Here is a 20,922-nt window from a genome sequence, read left to right on the forward strand (position 1 = left end):
CTGCCTTTGATCGCGCTGCTTTAATCTTTGCCTAATTATCAGGCGCTTGCTACCAACTATAATCGGGGTATAGTCAGGCTTACCTGCACTATAATCGTTATTTCACCCGCATTTGGCGGGACTTAGTCAGTGAGGTTCCTGCTTGTGGCGCTCCGACCGCCATCTTGGGTGGGTGACTGAGGCTTGGGCCATTTTCAGGCACCATATTTGTTCGGGTCCAGAGGCTCTACTAGCCGGAGCCCCGCGTGGCGTAATACTATAAATAGGAATGGGTGAGCAGGCTCGCAGCGTGTGCGCGCCAGAGGTAAGCCCGTTTGCACCCGTTCGCGTCCCGATTGCTCCCGGTGGGACTGTGGTGGCCTCTCCTCACTTGGAATACTCTCAGGAGGAATTGTATGCGCTGAACTGTCACACTGAGTTAGGTAAGCAGCGTACTATGCTTTCATCTTCTTATGGTGCTCTCTACTGTGGTTTGCTTAATGTTCGTTCACTCGTTAAGCACCGCGCTGAGATTGCCTTTTTAATCGAATCCTCTAATCTGGATATATTGTTTCTAGCCGAGACCTGGACTAAAGTGGATAGTGGGTTGGAGATCGGCTGGGCCTGCCCACCGGGTTACCTCATAAGGCATATTCCCCGAGCTTCTGGGAGGGGTGGTGGAGTGGGATTCATCTAAAGAGACTTGCTCTCCCTCTCGCAGCTCGCAGTAAAAGAAGTGTTGGGGTTTTAGCTCATGGGCTTCTCTTTAACGGCCCAGGGTGGTACTCTGGTAGCAGGTCTTCTTTGTTATAGACCGCCTTCCCTGACTGCCTCGGCCTCCCAGCAATTGGTCGACTTGATCTATGACCTATCAAACTCCCATGCTAGATTCATAGTGTTGGGTGATTTTAATTTATGGCCCACCGGCCCTCAAGATCTGGCTTTTAGAGAACTTTGCCAAGCGTGTAGCAATGTACAACTAGAGCAGCTTGTGCTGTCACCTACTCACGCTAAGGGGCACACTTTGGATTTGGTATTTGCTGACAAAGAGCTGGTTGTAGTTAATGAGGTCATAGATCAATGTTGGACCGATCACGCACTGATTCTCATGTCCATCTCCTTGCCTGGAGGACCGTTAAGCATAAATGGTCCGGGTAGGTTCAAACTCAGCAGGCAATATTCCCGCCTATTAAGGGGGTCGAGCCTACCCACATTACTGCCTAGAGCTTTCTTCGTGGGGGACAGTGTGGATAAGAGCTATGCTGCCCTTTGCCAGCAGATTTTGACATCACTAGATGAATTGGTCCCCTTACGGAGGGTGAGGGACAAACCCATGAGAGCCAATGCCTGGTTTACTAGCGATCTTAGCCAGCAGAAACTTCGCTGTAAACAGGCAGAGCGTGCTTGGAGGAGAGGATACAGGGAATCAGATAGGGCGGCCTATAAAGAGGTCTTGCAAAAATATAAAGCCCATTTAAGGATGGCCAAAGCTAAGTTTCTGGAAGACACCTTGGCTAAAGCTTCTAATAAGTCGCAGATTCTTTTTAAGCTGGTTAATAATCTAGCTAACCCAGCCTGCGCAGTACCAGCTATTCCGGCCTCTCAGGAACTGTGCGATTCTCTAGCCTCTGTGTTTGAGGAGAAAATCAGGACAATTTTGAATGGACTTCTGGCTTCTGGTCAGCCTGGCCCGTTACTGCCTCTCTCCTCAGAATCTCTCTATTCTTCGGATTCTGAGTGGGTCGACGACAAGGAAGGGCAATCTCAGCTGTCCTGTTTTCCCATCCCCTCTTTGGAGGAATTTTGCGTACTGGCCAATTGCGTTTCCTCGGGTTCACCACTTGACCCAATGCCACATAAGATCTGGAAGTCATTCCAGGCAGAGCCGTTTCCTCCACTTTACACCATCTGCTGTCAGTTGTTGGCTACAGCTTCAGTCCCAGACAGTTGGAAGATGGCAGTAGTAACACCTTTGCTAAAAAAGTCTTCTTTGGACCCTCTATGTCCGGCCAATTATATGCCCATCTTGCTTTTACCATTCCCGATAAAAATCATAGAGAATCTGGTCACAAGAGCCCAATTCGGCTTTAGGCCGGCCCATGGCACTGAGACCGCCTTGGTCGCCGTGCTGGATGATCTGCGAACGCGTGTCGACATGGGTAAAGCAGCATTCTTAGTGCTGCTTGACATGTCAGCCGCGTTCGACACGATGGACCACGTGGTTTTACTGGGCCGCCTTCGGAGAGCAGGTGTAACCGGCTTGGCTTTAAGCTGGTTAACATCCTATCTCTGCAACAGACAGCAAGCCGTGGCGTTGCCACCGTTTCGATCAACCGTGCTTCAGGTGAATCAAGGTGTACCTCAGGGGTCAGCGATCAGTCCGATCCTCTTCAACCTATACCTCCGACCCCTAATAAGTTTGATAAAGTCATTCGGCATATCAGTCATCAACTATGCCGATGACACTCAACTGATTTTTTCATTTGAGGGCAAAGAGACAGTCTCGAGGGACACCTTTCACCGGTGCATGTCGGCAACAGCAGAATGGCTACGACTCAACTTGCTTCAATTCAACGGATCGAAAACCGAGGTTCTTCACTGCTCCTTGGATCGGCTTCCTCGCCCGCTGCCGGACGACTTTTGGCCAGCCTCTATCTTGGGTACGGTGACCGCGGCTGAGTTGGCTCGCAACTTAGGGGTCTTGTTTGAGCCTAGCCTGCAGCTTGATGCCTCTGTCAACAGGACCACGGCAACTTGTATGGGCTTGCTTCGAGCCTTACGAAAAATCTTGCCGTTACTTCCTCTAGGAGCCAGGGCAGAAGTGGTGCGTAGTACCATCCTCAGTAGGTTATACTGCAACGCACTGCTTCTGGGGGCTCCCAATATCCTGGTATCAAAGTTACAGAGGATTCAAAATATGGCAGCCAAATTGGCTTTATCTCGCCCACGTTCTGCATCGTCATCGGCAGCACTCTCTGATCTCCATTGGCTACCTGTCCAGCAGCGGATTCTTTTCAAGGCCTCATGCCTTGTCTTCAGGGCTTTACATGGACTGGGACCAACGCTGCTTCAAAATCTTTTCTCCTGGTACCAAGCCGCTAGACCCCTGAGGTCTTCTTCGGCGTTCTTGGTGATGGTCCCTAAGATTAACAGAGTGAGGATGGGCGGCCGTGCCTTCAGCTTTGCGGCCGCCAAATTGTGGAACACCTTACCTCTGTCGCTGAGGAGTAGGCAATATCTGACTTCCTTCAAGAAGGATCTTAAAACCCACCTCTTTCCAAGAGCAATGTAGTGTATTACACCTGATGGATTGTTATGGTCACAGCGCCAGGATACCCTGTGGGTGGCAGTTGCGCTTAACAAGTATACATACATACACATACATACATGTAAATAAGATATTTTTTAATGTATATATTAGGTGTATTTTGCGTTTGTAGGGATAAAGGGTGGGACAGTAATTAAATATTATTATTTTCTTATTAATTCATTACTAGTATTTGTTAAATTAAAAATTAATTACGTAAACTTTGTAAGAATTAAAATGATAAGATATATTTTAGGTGTGCGTTTAGTTTCTGGTGGCATAGGGTAGGAATTTATTTAAGTTAAAATAATTGTGAAAAGTTATTTATTCTTTAAAAAGCTATTTATTATGTTATATGTTAATTTTGTTATGCTTTTTAATTATATATAACATATATTGTTGTTATTATCGTGATAATATATTGTGGCATTTTAGTTATATTAATATAATTTCTTTTAATTGAAAACATTTATTAAACATTGTAATAAATACATATTGTTGTTTTAAAATATTTAATATGTATATTTTATATTTAAAGTTCTGCAGCTGTACTTGCAAATTGCTTGGACTGCATGAGACAAATATAGTGCTGTGAAATGCACATATGTTCATGTGTGTTAAAGACTGCGGGCCCGATTCACAGAACAAACTTAAGACAAAATCCTAAACTTACTACTTTTGGTATTCACAGAATGCACTTACTACTTTTGGTATTCACAGAATGGATTTATGACTACTAACTTTACGTCTGCACTCAGGCCGGAAATTCAGGCCCGCAGGAGGAGCTTCCAGCTTGGAGGCGGAGCTTCCGGCCCAGAGGTGGAGATTTCAGCTATGGCTAAATCCCCACCTCTGAGCCACAAGCTCCGCCTCCAAGCCGGAAGCTCTGCCTCTGGGCCACAAGCTTCACCTCCAAGCCGGAAGCTTCGCCTCCGGGCCGGAAGCTCCGCCTCTGGGCCGGAATTTCCAGCCCGAGTGCTGCTGTAAAGTTAGTAGTCGTAAATCCCTTCTTTGAATACCAAAAGTAGTAAGTGCATTCTGTGAATACCAAAAGTAGTAAGTTTAGGATTTTGTCTTAAGTTCATTCTGTGAATCGGGCCCTGCATTTATGTGTTCCTGTAAAAGTACATTTCATCGAGGCTCGTGTGTTCCATTTTGGGAAGCCAAGGGCCTGGACGTTTCTAAAATCGAGGTGGGGACTGCAGACCCATAGAGGAGCTGTGGATTGCTGACATTCCTGAGGACTGTGGGTAAGCCACAATGGGAGGGGAGCAGAGCATGCTCTGTGCACATCAATGGCATATAATGATACAGGAATAGTTCTGGGCAGGGAGGCCAAAGCACAATGTTTAAGGTAGATGGCGGGGCTGATGAGGTACACACTACAGGAACATAGAATCATACAAGGTAAAAATTATGAGGGGCATATGTCTCTGAAGGCTAAAAATCAAAATCTAGGGGACTAAGGCCTGATGTGCCACAGATTAGAACTGTTTAAGAGACTTGTAGGAACTTGCGACAAACTCTGTGAACAAAAGCTTAGAGCAGAGGGGGTTGCACCTGTGGAAGAGTCACATTTATTGGGATTGCTGAAGGGCACCATTAGTTGTGTGTTTATGCATACACTGACACTCTACCTCCCCTTCAGAAGCCCTAAAACTTCCGGAACTGCGCTACCACAGAGAATCAAGTGCTTAAGGAGAAGTTCTTGGATCAGTTGCAGAGAGCTCATAGTAGGTTGGGTCCCAGGACAGCAGGAGTAAAAGGCCCCATCCACCATGCTGCGGTCTGGTAATAACCTCTGCATGCTCTGTAGTCCACTGAAAAAGGTTCTGACAGGTTTAGTGTTAGTGCGTTTTGGCAGTGTTCAACAACACCACCGTTTTGTCTCAAACTCACTGTGATTCTGCTGTGAACCCCTCATTAGGCATGAGAGTTAGAGATAGGTAAAATGCATGTGCATTAATCCCACTCTGGCCGCCTGATTCGGTGACTTACATTTTTCCTCATGAATAATGTAAATTTAGACATCCTCAAAATAACCCCAAGGCAATAGGGTAGCATGCACAATAGTGGAAATGTAATTCGTTGATAGCACTTTTGAGTGTACCCACTATATACTGTTTGAGTTCATTTATAAGACACCAAAAAAACGGTGATAAATGTTGTATGAATAAATATACCAGTGGTATTGCTTGAAGTCCCAGAGCTGTTGTTACTTTCAGGGCTGTTAACTGGTGCACTCCTCACTTGATTTCCATTGTTGGCAGATGGTCCACATAAAATCATATTCATTGAAGCTAACGACCCGGCAAATGAATTTCCTGAAATGCTTTGACCAGATAAATTTGTGTATTTTAATACATCGGGAAACTGGAATAAAGGCATCTGAAAGATAAGATGAGAATTTCACAAAAGTCACTACATGTGAAACAAGAAATTACTACATGTTACTTTCCGATTTATCATAAAAATAAATATGAGTCATGGACAACCAAGACTTTGCAAACATGACTTCAAAGGAATCGTGCAAGATCACACAAGACATTCAAACTGCTGTTTCTTCATCTGATACTAGAAAGCAGGTTTTGATGGTATTTTCTGGAGAGAATGATAAATGGTGTCAACCAAATGTCTTCACTGACCATCTTAAAAAATCCAAATCACGCAAATAAATACTGCCAGTAATTATTGGAAATTTAAGGGGGACTTGTGAATTCTATCAAGAGTATTTTGGCAAGTATTGTCCTTTTTGGTCCATTTTGAATTTTTGAAGAGTCTTCCAGTATTTCCAGTTCAGTAATCGTAGTTGGATTAGGAAAGTTTGTGAAAGAAAAAGCCTAGCACATTTGTGGAGTAAATTAATAGAAAATCAAAAAGTTTGAATAGTTGAGACATTGTAGTTAAATGCACTTGGTTCTTTCCAGGAAAAAAGTATTCTAAGTCTAGGATATCATTGTTGGAACTGGCACTTTTCTGGTTGGTGTAGGCGGTGCCCAGGCCAGGCAGAACCTACCACTTCTGTCAGGGTTAGGTGATTACACTCACTGTATAACCGGTGCTCACCCTTGGGTAGCTTGGCACTGAGCAGTCAAGCTTATCACAGAGGCAATGTGTAAAGCATTGGTACAGCACTCTCACACAATAAATACACTGAGCGTCACAAAAGAGACTTCACACGAGGTGTATGGAAATAAATATTGCTTTCAGCACACACATTAACACAATATGACATCATGTATTTCTGGGCATAAAGCACACTCGGAAATATAAGTAGCAGCACTAGACCCAACAGTGTTAAAAAGTAATATGCACACTGGGGAAAAGTCCTATTTTATACCACAAATCCTAAGCAGTGCCATACATTGTCAGATGTGGGCCCAACTTGGCAAATAACACAAAATCAAAGTATTTTTAGGGTGCACTCCAGGTCACAATGATATCAGGAATGTGTAAACACAGAAATTTATAATACTTTTCAGCAGCACCGTGGGACAATGGCCGCACGGATAAAACCAATGTCAGAAACAAGTATGTGTTAGGCAATGAAAAAAAAACAGTAAAGCAACACCATTGCACCGGGCACTATTAGCATGCTGTTCTCATGTATCACATTCTCCCACACAACACCATGATGCAGAGCAAAGGATATATGAAGCACACTTACACACACACCAATTTAGCACCATAACTCAATGCTAATGATATCCGGCAGGTCAATTGATAATATGAATGAGGGCCCCATGGCTCAATCCATCCCTCACCTCTCATTTAAACCCCCACTACTCTGCCAACAGGTTAAAGTCAAAAACTGCCACCCCTTACTAGACCTGTTTAATGTCGGTGTCACACTTAGTCAGGCGCCCAGGGGAGAAAGCTGGAGGCAATATCAGGGTAACTAGGCAACAGTCGACAAATGGCGGGTTGGACACCGCTCAGGAAGGTTACCCCCTTTATGCAGAGCAGAAACTGGGTAGAGGCTGTCCCAGTTCAATCAAGAAGTCTCTCAATCAGCCCTACAATACCAGGCCTGTTCTACAAAGTACTGGGGGTGTCCCACAGTCTCTCGACCCACTTCCGTTCGCTCTTGAAAGTGCTATTCAGCCCAGTCATTTACTCGCACCACGAGTCTGAATCCGGGCGATAATACCTTGCAACACAAAGTCATTGGGCTGGGTGAGGAGAGGGCAGTTGATTTGCTGCATTGAGGGCAAGACATAACACTCTATGAATGGGGGTACAGCTGTCCCTGCACGCCGTAGGAAGTGATGCACAGCGTCTGGGGCGCATTTATTCAAATTACACCAGAAAATCCAGACACAATTAACCACAAGTTGAGTTCTGCTGTACCTCCCTGCCCCAGACAATTCGGTCACAAAGTTCAACATAGCTCCATGGAAATGAGGCACAACGTCTGGTGCGCGATTATACGAGTCGCACCAAACAACCTGGTTACACTCAACCCACAGTTGGGTTCACTGTACCTCCCTGGAATGAGGCACAATGTCTGGTATGCGATGATACGAGTTGCACCAAACAATCCGATCCCACAAAGACAATCGCAATTTCAGTAGAACCACACAAGGTAGTACTACAGATGCACCCTCCTTCTGAGGGTCGCAACCTGTGAATCGGATACCACCTGCAATGAGCATGCAGTCAGCATGTCGCACAAGAGAGATGGGGCACGGATGAGGAAGCAGGTCAAGCTGGGTCCCGCAACTGGGAATCCGCTCACCACCAACTAGATGCTTGTGCGTGCTGAGGCCCAAAAATGCGGGGGCTGCAATCCTTAGATGCTGACATGGTTTGGAGGCTCAACACAAGGCAATCCTGTCTCATGCTCACACTGTGCTACAGTCATGATCCAACAGATGAAGTAGGCGCTTGAGAGGGCACTGCTCTCTAGGTGAAACACGTAGATGGTTGTAGTGATTGAGCCATTTTTTTTATGGAAACGGCTCCATTATGACCATTGCCCACTATCATCTCAGTATATTTTGCTCTAATATAGTTCTGCGCAGGCCTACATAATATGAATAAGCTGTAAAGTAAGACTCAAACATGTTCTTTCTGTGTCTGACTGTATATTGCTTAAATGAAGGGCTTACCTATTGGCTTTGGCATACTCTAATGCCATCGTGCATACTAATTTGGGCTCTTTTACAGGAATAGTGGCCTGTGCTTAAGCAATTCCATTTTCTAAGCTGTCGCTATCTTCTAAGCTTTTTTGGGTGAGGAGTAATGTTTTACTTCTCACTTGTTTTCTGCACTTTGTATGGTGGTAGAAACCGGTTCTTGTCGGAGGAATGTGCCAGCTCTGCCCCGGAATCATAATAAAACGCCTAGCTAGCTGTAGCTATGGACTTGGCGCGGAGTAGGAATGGAATCTGATGGGAACAGGGGGCGAGGCTTGCTAGAAGCTTCGACCAACGTTTCCACTTATACTAAAGGGGGTGTTCGGGTCTCGACCACTGGTAGTTCATCACAGTGCAGAAGTGTAGCTGTGAAGGTGGAGCAGAGAATTCAGAATCGGCTGGAGAAACAGACTCCCCTCTGGGGAAGTGGAAGCAGGATGTGTAGAAACTTGGTGAGGTGTTCCACTCACTCATACATTCTAACTGTTTTTATATAACTATTGTCTCCTATTTTCAAGTTCTATACACTTATTTACATATAAGTTCTTTATATGTATGTATCGATTGTATTTAGCAATTGCTTATGTACTGTTTTGAAGAAGGCCTATCGTGACATAGTAGTGTTTTCTTTCTTTTGTCCTTCTATCATTGTGTAATAAAGAAACCCCAGAGTATATAATTATTTGTCTGTGTTCCTTGGGATGGCCTTTCTGACCCAAATGCTGTAGCACCGCAAGGATGGTAAGTTTCTCTTCCTGCAGGTAATTGTCGATAGAGAGACGTCACCACTCTCATCCAGGGAAATCCAAAATAACAAGTATTCCACCCCGAGGCATTGTTAGGAGGGGTATGCGTTGTTTAAACAGCCCACCTGGGTGGCCTTTGTTGCGTTGTTTTACCGAGTGGCCCCTTGTTTGCGTTGTAGTCCCGGGTTGTTTGCGTTGTTGTCGCCACTGGTATTGTTCTTGCGTTGTTGTTGCTGTTTGCGAGCTCCTCGGCAATAGCCATATATTCTTGATAATTATTAGTATTATTCCTTTCTTGGGTAAGTAGTGTGAAGTGGTGTGTCCTTTTGGCTCCCAAGAGGGGATAGGGTCAGTATGCCCTGGTAATTGGCAGAATTATCAGGTCATTACAATGGTGTATGTCCCTCCAGGAAGGCCTTTGATATCATATCCGTGAGACCGCCACAAAGAACGGAGGCAAGCCATCAAGTCCTTGTGTACAACATATTCTTTTGACAGTGAGCACCACACAGTCCAGGATGTCTGGTCCCGCGTCCCCGCAAGTGTATCTCTGCCCTGCTGAAGTATGGCACCAGTAGTTATACTGTAGTGTGCCTTTGAAGTTAGGGGTGGTTCAGAGGGTTCCCCTATTTACCACACATATCTTCCCTAAATTCTAGTCCTGTCTGCCATGATGCCTTGGAATGCTAATCTTAATCCTTAGTAGGGCCACGATCTGGCTTCCGAGAGGCCAAGTGTCAAAACCTCTCCCCCAATCTATCCCAAAAGTGCTCCAATGGCAGAGGTATGTCAATCCAGTTGCATGCCCAATGTTTATGGCTGTCTCTGAGGAATGCACAGATTTGCTTGCCCTGCCACCAGTGCAGACTGGGGTCAACTAAAGGGCACAGAAAAGATTTTAACACAGAGAAATTCACACTTTCGAGAAGTGACATTTCTACTCTACTGATTACAAATCCACTTTTACCACCAGGGTGGATTTGTCATTGTGAATTCAATGATAGTAAACAACGTGAGGCTGCTCCACTGTAGACTAGTAGTGCGGAGTAAAGTAATCTCTGCAATTCCCCAATGTTAACCAATGGGGAGTGCCAACATCATAGGTAGTGAATACACACATGGGGGTTCTTCAATACCTGGGCAGGGAGCACAAATGTCTACCTTCCCTGCTTTTCACTTATCACTTGCTCCAGCTGCCCCCCCCCCCCCCCACCCCCCCAGGGCACACCTTAGGGGTGCCTCAGTGTTAGTGAAATCTTTGTGACAGGGCGTGAATGTTTGCATTATTCAGAATTCCCTTCATCATTTCTTCATTTTTCTTGTGTGGCCCTAAGTGCGAAGGGAATAATCAGACGTGAGAACCATGCTCACTACGCCACTGGATTCAAGCTAGCCTGGCTGATGAGCGGTGCTGACCCAAAACTGGTCAGACAATGCTTGTTTCCAGTCCAGAGAGGACCTGGTTTGGCAGTTTGGGCTGGACTGTTACCATGAGCATCAGGGGCAAGACTGATTTGCATGAGGCTGGCACCAAACTGGGGTTTCATGATGAGCAAAGGAACAATGGAGTGGTGTGGCTCACTGGTTAGAGGCGGCAGACCCGGAAGCAGAGAACGGCCCGGGACCAGGGATTCAATTCCCGACGCGGCAGGGTTGCGGACCAGGGTCAGCGGACTCGATAATTCTCGCCTCAGTGCCTACTCTAACCAGGGATCACACTCGGCAACTCTGGGCATTAGCTTGCCTCATCTCTACAACGGCCCCCCACATTCGCCGGGGATGCCTGGTTTCACCTTGGAGATACCCAGTAGGGACCATCTCACAGGGATAACCAGGACGGGTTTCCCAGCGGTCTACAGCGTCAGGACGCCTCAGGGCAGGAGTGCGCTTTACAAGACACATACATTTACATTTACATTTACATTTACAATGGATTAAATGCAGATCTTTGTGAATGGGGTGAATGTTTGCGCTGTTCAGCATTCCGTCCACCATTTGTTTCTTTCATTTGTGACACACTAAGTGGGAAGGGAATGCCCAGACGTGGGTCCCATGCTCACTGCACCACTGGATTCAAGCTAGCCTGGGTGATGAGGGGTGATGCCCCGAAACCGGTCCCAGGATGCATGCTTCCGGTTCAGGGAGGACCTGGCTTGGCAGTTCAGGCTGGGCTGTTCATATGAGGATCAGGGTCAAGACTGATTTGCATACTACTGGGACCAAACTGGAGTGGTGTGGTAAACAAAAGAATGATGGATTAAACCCAGATCTTTGTGACTGTAGGTGAAATTTTGCATTGTTCAGCATTCCATCCATCATGTGTTCCTTTAGCTCTGTGTTAGTGAAAGGCAGCCTCAGCATTACCCAATGATTCAGAAAGGCCAACCTGAGCATAAGTGCACATGCGCATCACACAGGCCTGCAATAGCAGGCTTCAGACACGTTTCAAAGACTATTCTTGTGGGTCGCACCATCAGTGCTGCAGCCCTGAGTAGCCAGTACAGTACTTACACTGGGTATGTGGTGTGCCTTATTACAGGGTTCTCTCAGATACATCACCAAAACCAATCAGGTAAGCACCACTTTTTTGTTAGCATGTGTAGGAAGGGCATGCGTGCTTTCTCATTGCATTATAGTGGGGAAGACCCCAGAGTCCTAGTGCCACAAATAAAGAATCAGCAAAAACCACGAGGAAAAAGAAAAAAAGTTAATGGGAACTACTACCTCCAGAGCATCAGGTCTAAAAGAAATGTTCAATGTTTTTCCTTAAATAGGTGTATTTTACTTTTTGCAATTTATTAGTAGGTTACACTTAAGCCTATGGGAGCAACACACACATTTTCTCTAACCCAGACATTGAGGGGTAATTTGACCATAAGATAGACATAAGACACAACTGCTCATAAGAATGATAGGTAAATCAAGCTCAAAGCTGAAACTGAAGAAATACTTGACACTTATTTTAGCCACATAGGGTATGCAAATTATCTGATAATTTAGGTTTCTTGTGGAAATTCTGTCTGTGATCTGTTCAGTTCGCTTGTCTTTGCAGGGTATGCTACTTTGGTAAGAAGAAAAAGTCAGGTGGAACAGAACTGAATTCGAGCATGGGTGGAGCTATCAATAGTGCAGCAGTTACAGTGGCACAGGTGACCATGGTTAAAAGGGCCCAATGCACCTAAATTCGACCTGTTTTTACTTTCAAAACAGAGGATGGGGCAGTTTTTCTGCTAGCATTAGGGCCCATGGCGAGCTTGCTACACCACTGAACTTTAGGCCCTGATTAAGTCACATTCAGGTAAAATAGCAGTAAAGGCTTGCCAGTTAAATCATATACCAGATAATATATCTATCCTGTATTATTGAGGCGCTGACTTTGGTGAAAAAGAAAGATATGTGCATAAGGTGCTATGATTATTCAACATGCCAAGGGTTTGAGGCTATGAGGGAGTGATTTGGGTTGGAGGCTGACAATCAGCACAGTTGAAAGACAAATGGGCATAATATCAAGAACGGCGTCAAAATTATCGCCGCCTTAGCGGCAGGAAACTGCCGCTAAAGCGGCAATAAGGGGCTTGATAATATGCCCTTTTGAATTCCCATAGAAGCCCAGGTTCACACATATTTCAGTGATTGATGTAGGAAGCCACAAAGGCAGTGATGTAGTCAATGGGTGGTAGGTAAAGTTTTTGAACACTGGTCAACATTGAGGAACAAATCCCTTCATTTTTTAACCTCTAGGACTGGATTTAAAAATGTACTGTTTTCTGAATTTAAAATGGCCAGAAGAGTGAGTTGGGTAGGTACGGAGATTGTGTAATCTTAACATTTAGATCTACTCATCTGGTACGAAACATTATTGAGGGGGGTTTTAATGGGTTAGTTAGGATGTATGACATTACAACGCATGCTTTTACATTGCATGCTTTTACAATGCGGTTTTTACAACGCATACCATTACAACGCATAGTGCTTTTAGGTGCTGGATAGTGAATTGTTTAATTTACTATTCCAACTCCAGTACCCGTGGATAGTAGGGAAGGTGTTGGATAGTACATTAAACCTATTCCCTATCCTAGAGCGCCCCCAGCGCAATGCGTTGTAATGGTTTGCGTTGTAAAAGTTGCGTTGTAAAGGCACTGCGTGGTAAAAGTTGCGTTGTAAAGGTTGTTTACCGGTTAGTTAACACTGAGTTTATCAACATTCTACCCTTGGGTTTCTTTTACCGTCCCACACATTCTGGAAGGTTTCCAGGTCCCCATTGCTTAGCAGGAAATCATTTGGGTCCTAACCAAGCAAGATACTGTGTCCGGATTTCAAATCCCTTTGAGACTTTAAGTGGTCTAGAGAGTAATGACTGACTACAAACGGAGAAGTTCGCCAATGTATCTGGCGGAGTAGTCTACCACAACTCTATGCCTAATCAGGGGGACATTATGAATGAGCAGACAGAGAATGCCAGTACTCCAGGGATTGAGGTTACTAATGAGGGGATGGTGGCCCTGGATGTTGGTCCTGAGTTAGTGTACCCTAGTGGGACTAGGTCCTCGTTGGAAGGTCTTAGGCACCCATCTCTTGTTACAACCTCTGCTGTAACCCCGTCATGTCATATTACATCTTGGATTATTGCCGGAATCAAATCAAAAATTGATAACCCACTTTGGCAGGACTTTACTCAGTCCCAAGACCTGAATTGTCTTCAGGAAACCTGGAGTAAGGAAGCGGTCCATTTCAATGGGTTTAAGACCTATCATACTCCGGCTGTTGAGGTCGCCCATGGGAGAGCCAAGGGAGGGCTGTGTGTTTATCTTTCAAATAAGCTGAATCTAAAAGGGGTTTTAAAGCCCATCAAAGATACTTATTTTCAGTTTTTGGTACTTCTATTTGACTCGGATACTTCAATTGCCCTGGTTAATTTTTATAATAATATTCCCCAGGGTGAAGTATCAAATGTTATTAATAACATGTCTAAAGTATTGACCTCCCAGGTTGTAAGCAACAGGAAAGATATGCGGGTCCTCTTGGTAGGAGATTTTAACTGTACTTTACGTAGTTTGGTGGAAGATAATAGATGTGGAGTGGCTTGGGAAGAGGGGTTGTGTCAATCGCATTTTACACACACCCCTTTGGGCGAACAATTAAAAGAAGTGCTGAGTAATTTTGATCTTGGATTTGCTAATGAATTATGTGCATTGCCACCTTCCTTACCTCCAACATTTAATGGTAGGGGCTGCTGCTCTACGATTGATTATGTTCACGTAACTCACAATCATGCCCATAGAATTAATTATTTTAAAGTCTCAGACAACGCACTAAGTGATCACTTCCCACTCTGTGTGGCCATCTCATTGCCCATGAAGAACATTTTAAAGAGTAACATTGAAAAAGCAAGAGTTCTAGAAAACCTATTCATTGGTAGAACGAATGGGTACTCGTTGCGATGGGCCATGGTTGACCAAACAGAAATACTTAATTCAGTAATTGGTAAATGTAAGCCAGAGCTTGCGATATGCTTGGGTGAAGACTCCTCACCTGAAACGCTCCTTGAATCCTTTTTAACCATCACAAATGTAATAAGGAACTCTTATGAGACAGCATAATAACAATAGAGACCAGGGACGATGGTTTAATTCTAATTGTACCAAAGCTTATGCCCTCCTAAAGAAGGAATTGCATAAAAACCCAAGAAGTATTACGGAGGTGAGGAGACTTAGGAAAGAATATAAGTTAGCTATTAAAGACAGGAAGAATATGTTAAAAGCAAAGGCATGGGAAGCCTTGCACGTAGCTTTGGTAAATAATGATAGTGCTGGCTTCTGGAAGATTATTGGAACCCCTTTCTTAGTGGAAGAGACTGGTCCTAAAATAGAGATAGCGATCCCTGAGGCAGACTGGATTGGGCATTTTTCCCAGGTGTACGAGGGAGAGAAAATATCATCTTCCCTCTGCACACCTATTTCCTACTCCAGTTCAAGGAATTTGGCGTTTACTTTGGATGAGGTTGAAAAAGCTCTTCACGCCAGTCAGGGTGGCAAGGCTCCTGGCCCGGACGGTATCCCCATAGATATTTGTAAGGCTAGTATACCTCTGTGGGCCCCCCTTCTGGTCCAGGTGCTTAATGCAAGCTGTACCACAGGTTTTTTGCCTACCTGGGTGGAGTCCATAATCGTGCCTATCTTCAAAAAAGGGGATAGACACGACCCGGGAAGTTATAGACCTATCTCCTTGCTGGATTCTTTCACGAAGATAGCTGGACGGATAATTTTGGACGTCTTTTGGACTGGGCTGATGATAATTCTATTTTATCAGACTTGCAATATGGTTTCCGGTCTGGCTTGGGAACAGTAGAGCAGGGCCTAAACCTTCTAATGCTGCTGGGAAAGTACAAAAGGGCCAAGAAAGGGAACTTATTCTTGGCCTTTGTGGACCTCTCAGTCGCATTTGATTGTGTGATTCATTCTAAACTGTGGACTTTACTAGGACAACTAGGGGTTGATGAAAAAATTATTTATTTTCTTAAACGTTTTTATAGTGACGGATCAGCTCGCGTCCGTTATGGCCTGAAGGGGGAACGCACGGCCAAAATCCCAATCAGGAGTGGAGTCAGACAGGGTTGTGTACTGGCTCCATTCCTTTTTAACTTGTATATAAATGGTTTGGAGGGAGTCCTGTGCAGAGATAGTTTAGATTCCCCATATGTAGCAGGCCGTCCAATTCCGGCCCTTTTGTACGTAGACGATGCCGTGTTAATGTCTCGTACCCAAGTGGGTCTTCAGCGCGTGGTGGATAGTTTTGTCCTTTTCATGAAAGATCTGGTGTTAAGGGTAAACTCATCTAAAACATTCATCATGCGCTGTGGTAAGAATTTTAGGACCAAAAGGGCCATTTTTATTGCAGGACAGAAGCTTGAGGCATCCAAGCAATTTTCATATTTAGGTATTTTATTTGCTCAGAATCATGGGTTCAAGCCGTAGCAGCAATGAAATTGGCGATGGTACGTTCTACTGCTGCCCTTAAGTCTTTTGCCAAAAAGCTGGGTACACGACCTCCTGTTGAGTTAATCAAGATCTACAAAGCCAAAAATGTGTATCTGCTGCTATTTATGGAAATGGGGTTTGGGGTTTTGCAGATCCGACTCCCATTCAGGTAGCTGAAAACTCTTTCCTTAAATATATATTAGCTGTACCAAACAGTACCTCAAGTTATATCTGCCACGCTGAATTAGGCCTTCCATCTATATCCGACTTGATTAAGCTTGAGCCTGTGCTTTTATGGCACAGGCTGTGTACCAAAGAAGAAACCAAGCTGAATAAGGATATTGTGTCAGATATTTTGAAATTGGAAGGAGTGATGAGGATCCCATGGCTGAGTTATGTGTTTAGGTTTTACAAGGACCTTGGCAAACCTGAATACTTTTTAAGTCCTCTTACTATCTCAGCCATTTCTAGAAAAGATTTGAGGAAAAAGGGGCTGACTCTGTTAGACACTGTAAGAACAACAACGGAGGTCCTAAAACCAACTGCTCTGCAACATCAATTGTTATTAACTACTTTTAATATTCAACCCTATTTGGTATGTGTTCCTGGTAACTACGATAAATTTTTATTATGTCGCTTCAAGTTGGGAATCTTTCATAGATTGGTTAGCTTCCCAACGGTAAATGACTGGTCGTGTGATTTACAGCCTTGTCCCTGTGATGATGTGTCACCCCAAAGTACTATGCACGTCCTCTTATTTTGTAAATTTTATACATCTATTAGGCGCAGGATCTTACTACCTTTATTGAGACAGATGGGTCTGCGCCAATGTAGTTCGGCTCTGTTATGCATACAATATTTGGACAACGAAAGAGGTGTTGCAATAACCACAGTCTTCCTGAAAAAAAGTGGTATATCACAGAAATACTATGATCATGTAGAGCACATTATGTACAGTGAGGTTGCCTTGAATGGAAATTTCCCATAAATGAATTGTTGTGTATGTTTTTAAGTGCTGCTTTCTTACAATTGGGTGATTTTGTAAATGAATTGAAATATGATACATTTTTAACATGTATGCTTTTATGATTGCTTTTTTAACAATGAAATAAAGCTATTTTTGACTTGACTTGATTGGGTAGACTGCAGCGAATGATGACGTTTGTTGATCTTACTCACAACGTTTCTATAAATAAGAATTATTGGCAGAGCATAATAATAATACCTGAATATGACAATGTTTACTCCCATCACAACAATCTGACGCTCATGTTTATATGTTGTGTGTATATATAAAACATTAATGTTACCACCTTGTGCGGGGACTGCTTGTATATCTTGAAAATGTACTATTAAATGCAAACTTTTATAAATAAATTGCTACAAAATCAGTACGTGTTAAAATATGTAAATGATGACGAATAAAATCAAATGATTAGCAAAAGGACACGTTCTCATAGAATACGAAATAAGAGTTTGTTTATAACTAAAAGCCCTCCAACGGATCCAACATGCACAACCAAAATCACAGCATCACACACTCAGGGAACCCCAGGAGGCTGGGAGCTTTTCCTGCAGGCCACTACAGAGATTAACATTTCTTCTTTCATAGTAGGAAGTGAGGCAGACAGGGAGCTTTTGGAATCTTTAAATAATTCTGTCTTTTAGCTGCATTCGACCCAAAAGCCTCGTTAAAAAACTCTCACAATTATTTTTCTTTCCCCAAACAATTCCCTTGGACAATCATAGTGGTTTAACACGTGCACACGTGGAATATATGCAAGAATACAAAATGTTAACACGGCTGCCAGTCTAACCTTTCCTTAGAGGATGTCTCTTGTGAATACATTTTTTTATATTTGTTTTCGTTCATTATGTTTTTTTTCAGGATAGCAACAGTTTATCACAAAGCGTGCTTTAGATTTTCTTTGCAAATAAAATATTGTATTACAAAGCTAGATTCTGGAAGGGGGTGTGGGAGTGTTGTCTGTTATTTGACCTGACCTTGGCCAAAAGGGACGTAGCCAAAGCATGGAAAGACCCCCGGGCTCCCTTAGTTCCGGTATGGAAGAAGGGATTCGATTTTTGTATGGGGCTGGAGCAACCAATCTTTGTGGCCCGCGGTTGCCCTCGTAAGCATTACAGGATATGGAAAAGATGGGCTGACTATCGGGACCTGTGGCTGGAGCCTCCGGTGGAGCGGGAGGCCACTCTGGAAAAAGTGTGAAAGGGCCACAATGGAAGGTGTATGTAAGTTTATGGACCAAATACTGATTTGTAGGAGAGGGGAGACGGTGTCATGCGACCGGGAGGGGAGGGATCCGGGAGGGGGGATTTGAGGGGTGGGGAAGGGTGGGGAGGGTAGCATTGTTCAGTTTGATATTCTTTATGGACACAAAATGATGTAGCGATTGCTAATTCTTTGATGCTATGTAATTTATTGGCAGTTGACTCCGGAGTGCGGGGGGCTGCGCTATGTGTGCAATCCATCAATAAAATCTGTTTTAAAAAAAAAAATATTGTATTACAAAACACAGGGGCAGATTTACAAGAAAGTATCGCAGTGCGCTGCCGCAAGCGATTTGGCTGTGCCAAGCTGCGGCCCTTTCATAGCAGAGGAATGCCACATGTTTACAATGATATGTCGCATTCCTGCGCTCTCCCCTGCACTGGCGCACAAACAGCTGCCATGCGACAGCGCAGGCACCCTTGCACCACGTTGCAAGAATGCCTTCATCGTGGGGAGATTGTTTTTGTGCATGACGGGGCGCCTTCATGCACGAAAACAATCTCTACAGGCATTTTCCTCTTTCAATGTGTGCTGTAGAATGCAGCACGCATTTAACGACGAAAAAAGCGAGGAGAAATGAAAACATTTCTCCTCGTTGTGCATCGCTACGCCACGGGGTGACGTACCATACTGATGCATTTCCAGGTTTACAATTCCTCGTAAATATAGAAATGTGTCTGGTCCCATGGGTGCTGCTTGGGAACACCCACACCAACACCCATGGAACGGCCCTTTCACACAAAGTGTTGCATGCAAAGGGGCGGTATTTACACAGACAGGAAAAGTCACGCAGGGTGGCTTTTCCTGTCCTTGTAAATATGGGGCAGAGAAATGCGCTGCCAGTGCTTCACAATAAGTGATGTACTGGCAGCGCAAGGCGCTTGTAAATCTGCCCCACAGACTTTATGCCTGATCCAACATGTCCATTGCGTTCACATAGTAGTTTTACCGACACACATGGCAGGACTCACAACTGCCAAGCATTCACTAAAGTTGTCCCAGCAGTTATAATCAATGTACTCATGTGTAATATTATCCCACAACAGTCCAATTTTATGCAGGAGTAAATCCTTCAATCGGAGAGTCTGTGGGCGTGTCAAGTGAATATTCAGCCTTGAAAGTTTGTTAATGGCCATAATGTCTTGGGTTTGCAGGCTTCTCTCCAACCCTTGTTAAAGACAAACAGTGTGGCTGACCATGGTTAGGCACCCCAGTTTCAAAGTTAGTTTATGAGTCCTTGATTTGTGCAAAATGCGCTCGGAGCTTGCCACACGTATACTCCACTGTTCAACAGATACCAGAATTTTTGAGAAAAGGACGGTGCACCAAGTAACACAATTTCAAAGAGCTTCCAATTTATCCAAAATTAAGTCCTTTATTCTTTTCAATCTTTAAAAAGCCTCAGCCAACGCGTTTCGTTCCATTGGAACTTCGTCAGGGCTCAGTGATCTCTTGAGGTTCCAGAATAGAGGTCCTAGACCAGGTTTCCCAAACGTTTTCAGGTCTCGTTAAATTTTGCTACTTGGTGCACTGTCCTTTTCTTCAAAAATCTCTCCAACCCTTTCTCACCTTCGAAACGGTCAGAGACTTACTTCTGGCTGAAGCAAATCCCTTTCACGGGTGGAAAGGAAAGTCAAACAACCCCCACTTATCATACGAGTGTAAGGGAAAGGATTCTGCATACGGAAAAATACTTTACTATTGGAGAAAAATAGAGGAAAGGGAATTTATGTTACATTGCACAGAAGCACTGGGTGTAACTGATGCTGAATTATTTTATGTGCACACCATCAAAATAGATGTTCCTTTAATTAACCCATGCTTGTATCTCTCGGATGGAGAACAAATCTAGAAACAATGGGGATGGGCACCCTGTGTCTTTTTTGCAGAGAAGGCCTATTACGTGGAGGACGAGCATTGGAAAAGCTATTCATAACACCGTCTTAAATATTTGCCCCCAGGAAACATGCACAAGGTCATTAGTTTCATATACAAATATTCTCCATAAATGTCATAGTGACCATTGCTGTCATTCTCCAAAACTGCCAAGTAGGAACCTCTAACAACCTGTTGTGAAAGGAGAAGAAGCAGGCTGAAACATTCTACCAGTTCTGGAGTCCCCCAGTGAGTCCTGACAACATGTTCCGTCCAAATGCATACAGTGATTTAATTGACGATAACTATGCTTCCCACCCAAAGTTATTGAAACAATGCCAAAAAACATTCTAGTAACACCTTGTTTGCATAAGTGAGAAAAGTCAGTCCGTTGCTTGTCAACAAAGTCCTTTTTTTGATGCTGCAATTTCTTTTTATGAGATTTAATATTAGTGGCTATGGCTAAAGATATACCGATACATCTTGGACTCTTGATTTCTTTTTCTATGACATTTTTAAGAGAGGAGAACTACTTTGAGGCTCAGGGTTGCTATGTTTTGTTAGCTCTGAGGGTGTTAAAGAATCCTACACATTCCATATGATCAAGGAC

The 20,922-nt window shown here is 44.1% G+C and overlaps 1 protein-coding gene across 3 annotated transcripts in view; it reads right to left on the reverse strand.

The window, feature by feature from the left end:
• LOC144818798 (phospholipid-transporting ATPase ABCA1-like) overlaps window positions 1-20,922 on the reverse strand; it is a 3,252,877-nt gene that overhangs the window by 2,522,769 nt on the left and 709,186 nt on the right. For all 3 annotated transcript variants that reach the window (XM_078676562.1, XM_078676560.1, XM_078676561.1), the window contains exon 9: window positions 5,470-5,674. In XM_078676562.1, coding sequence (XP_078532688.1) covers window positions 5,470-5,674 — 205 coding nt within the window. The remainder of the gene's footprint in view (window positions 1-5,469; window positions 5,675-20,922) is intronic.

The sequence above is a fragment of the Lissotriton helveticus genome, chromosome 2_1 (genome assembly GCF_964261635.1).
Source record: "Lissotriton helveticus chromosome 2_1, aLisHel1.1, whole genome shotgun sequence".
NCBI lineage: Eukaryota > Metazoa > Chordata > Amphibia > Caudata > Salamandridae > Lissotriton > Lissotriton helveticus.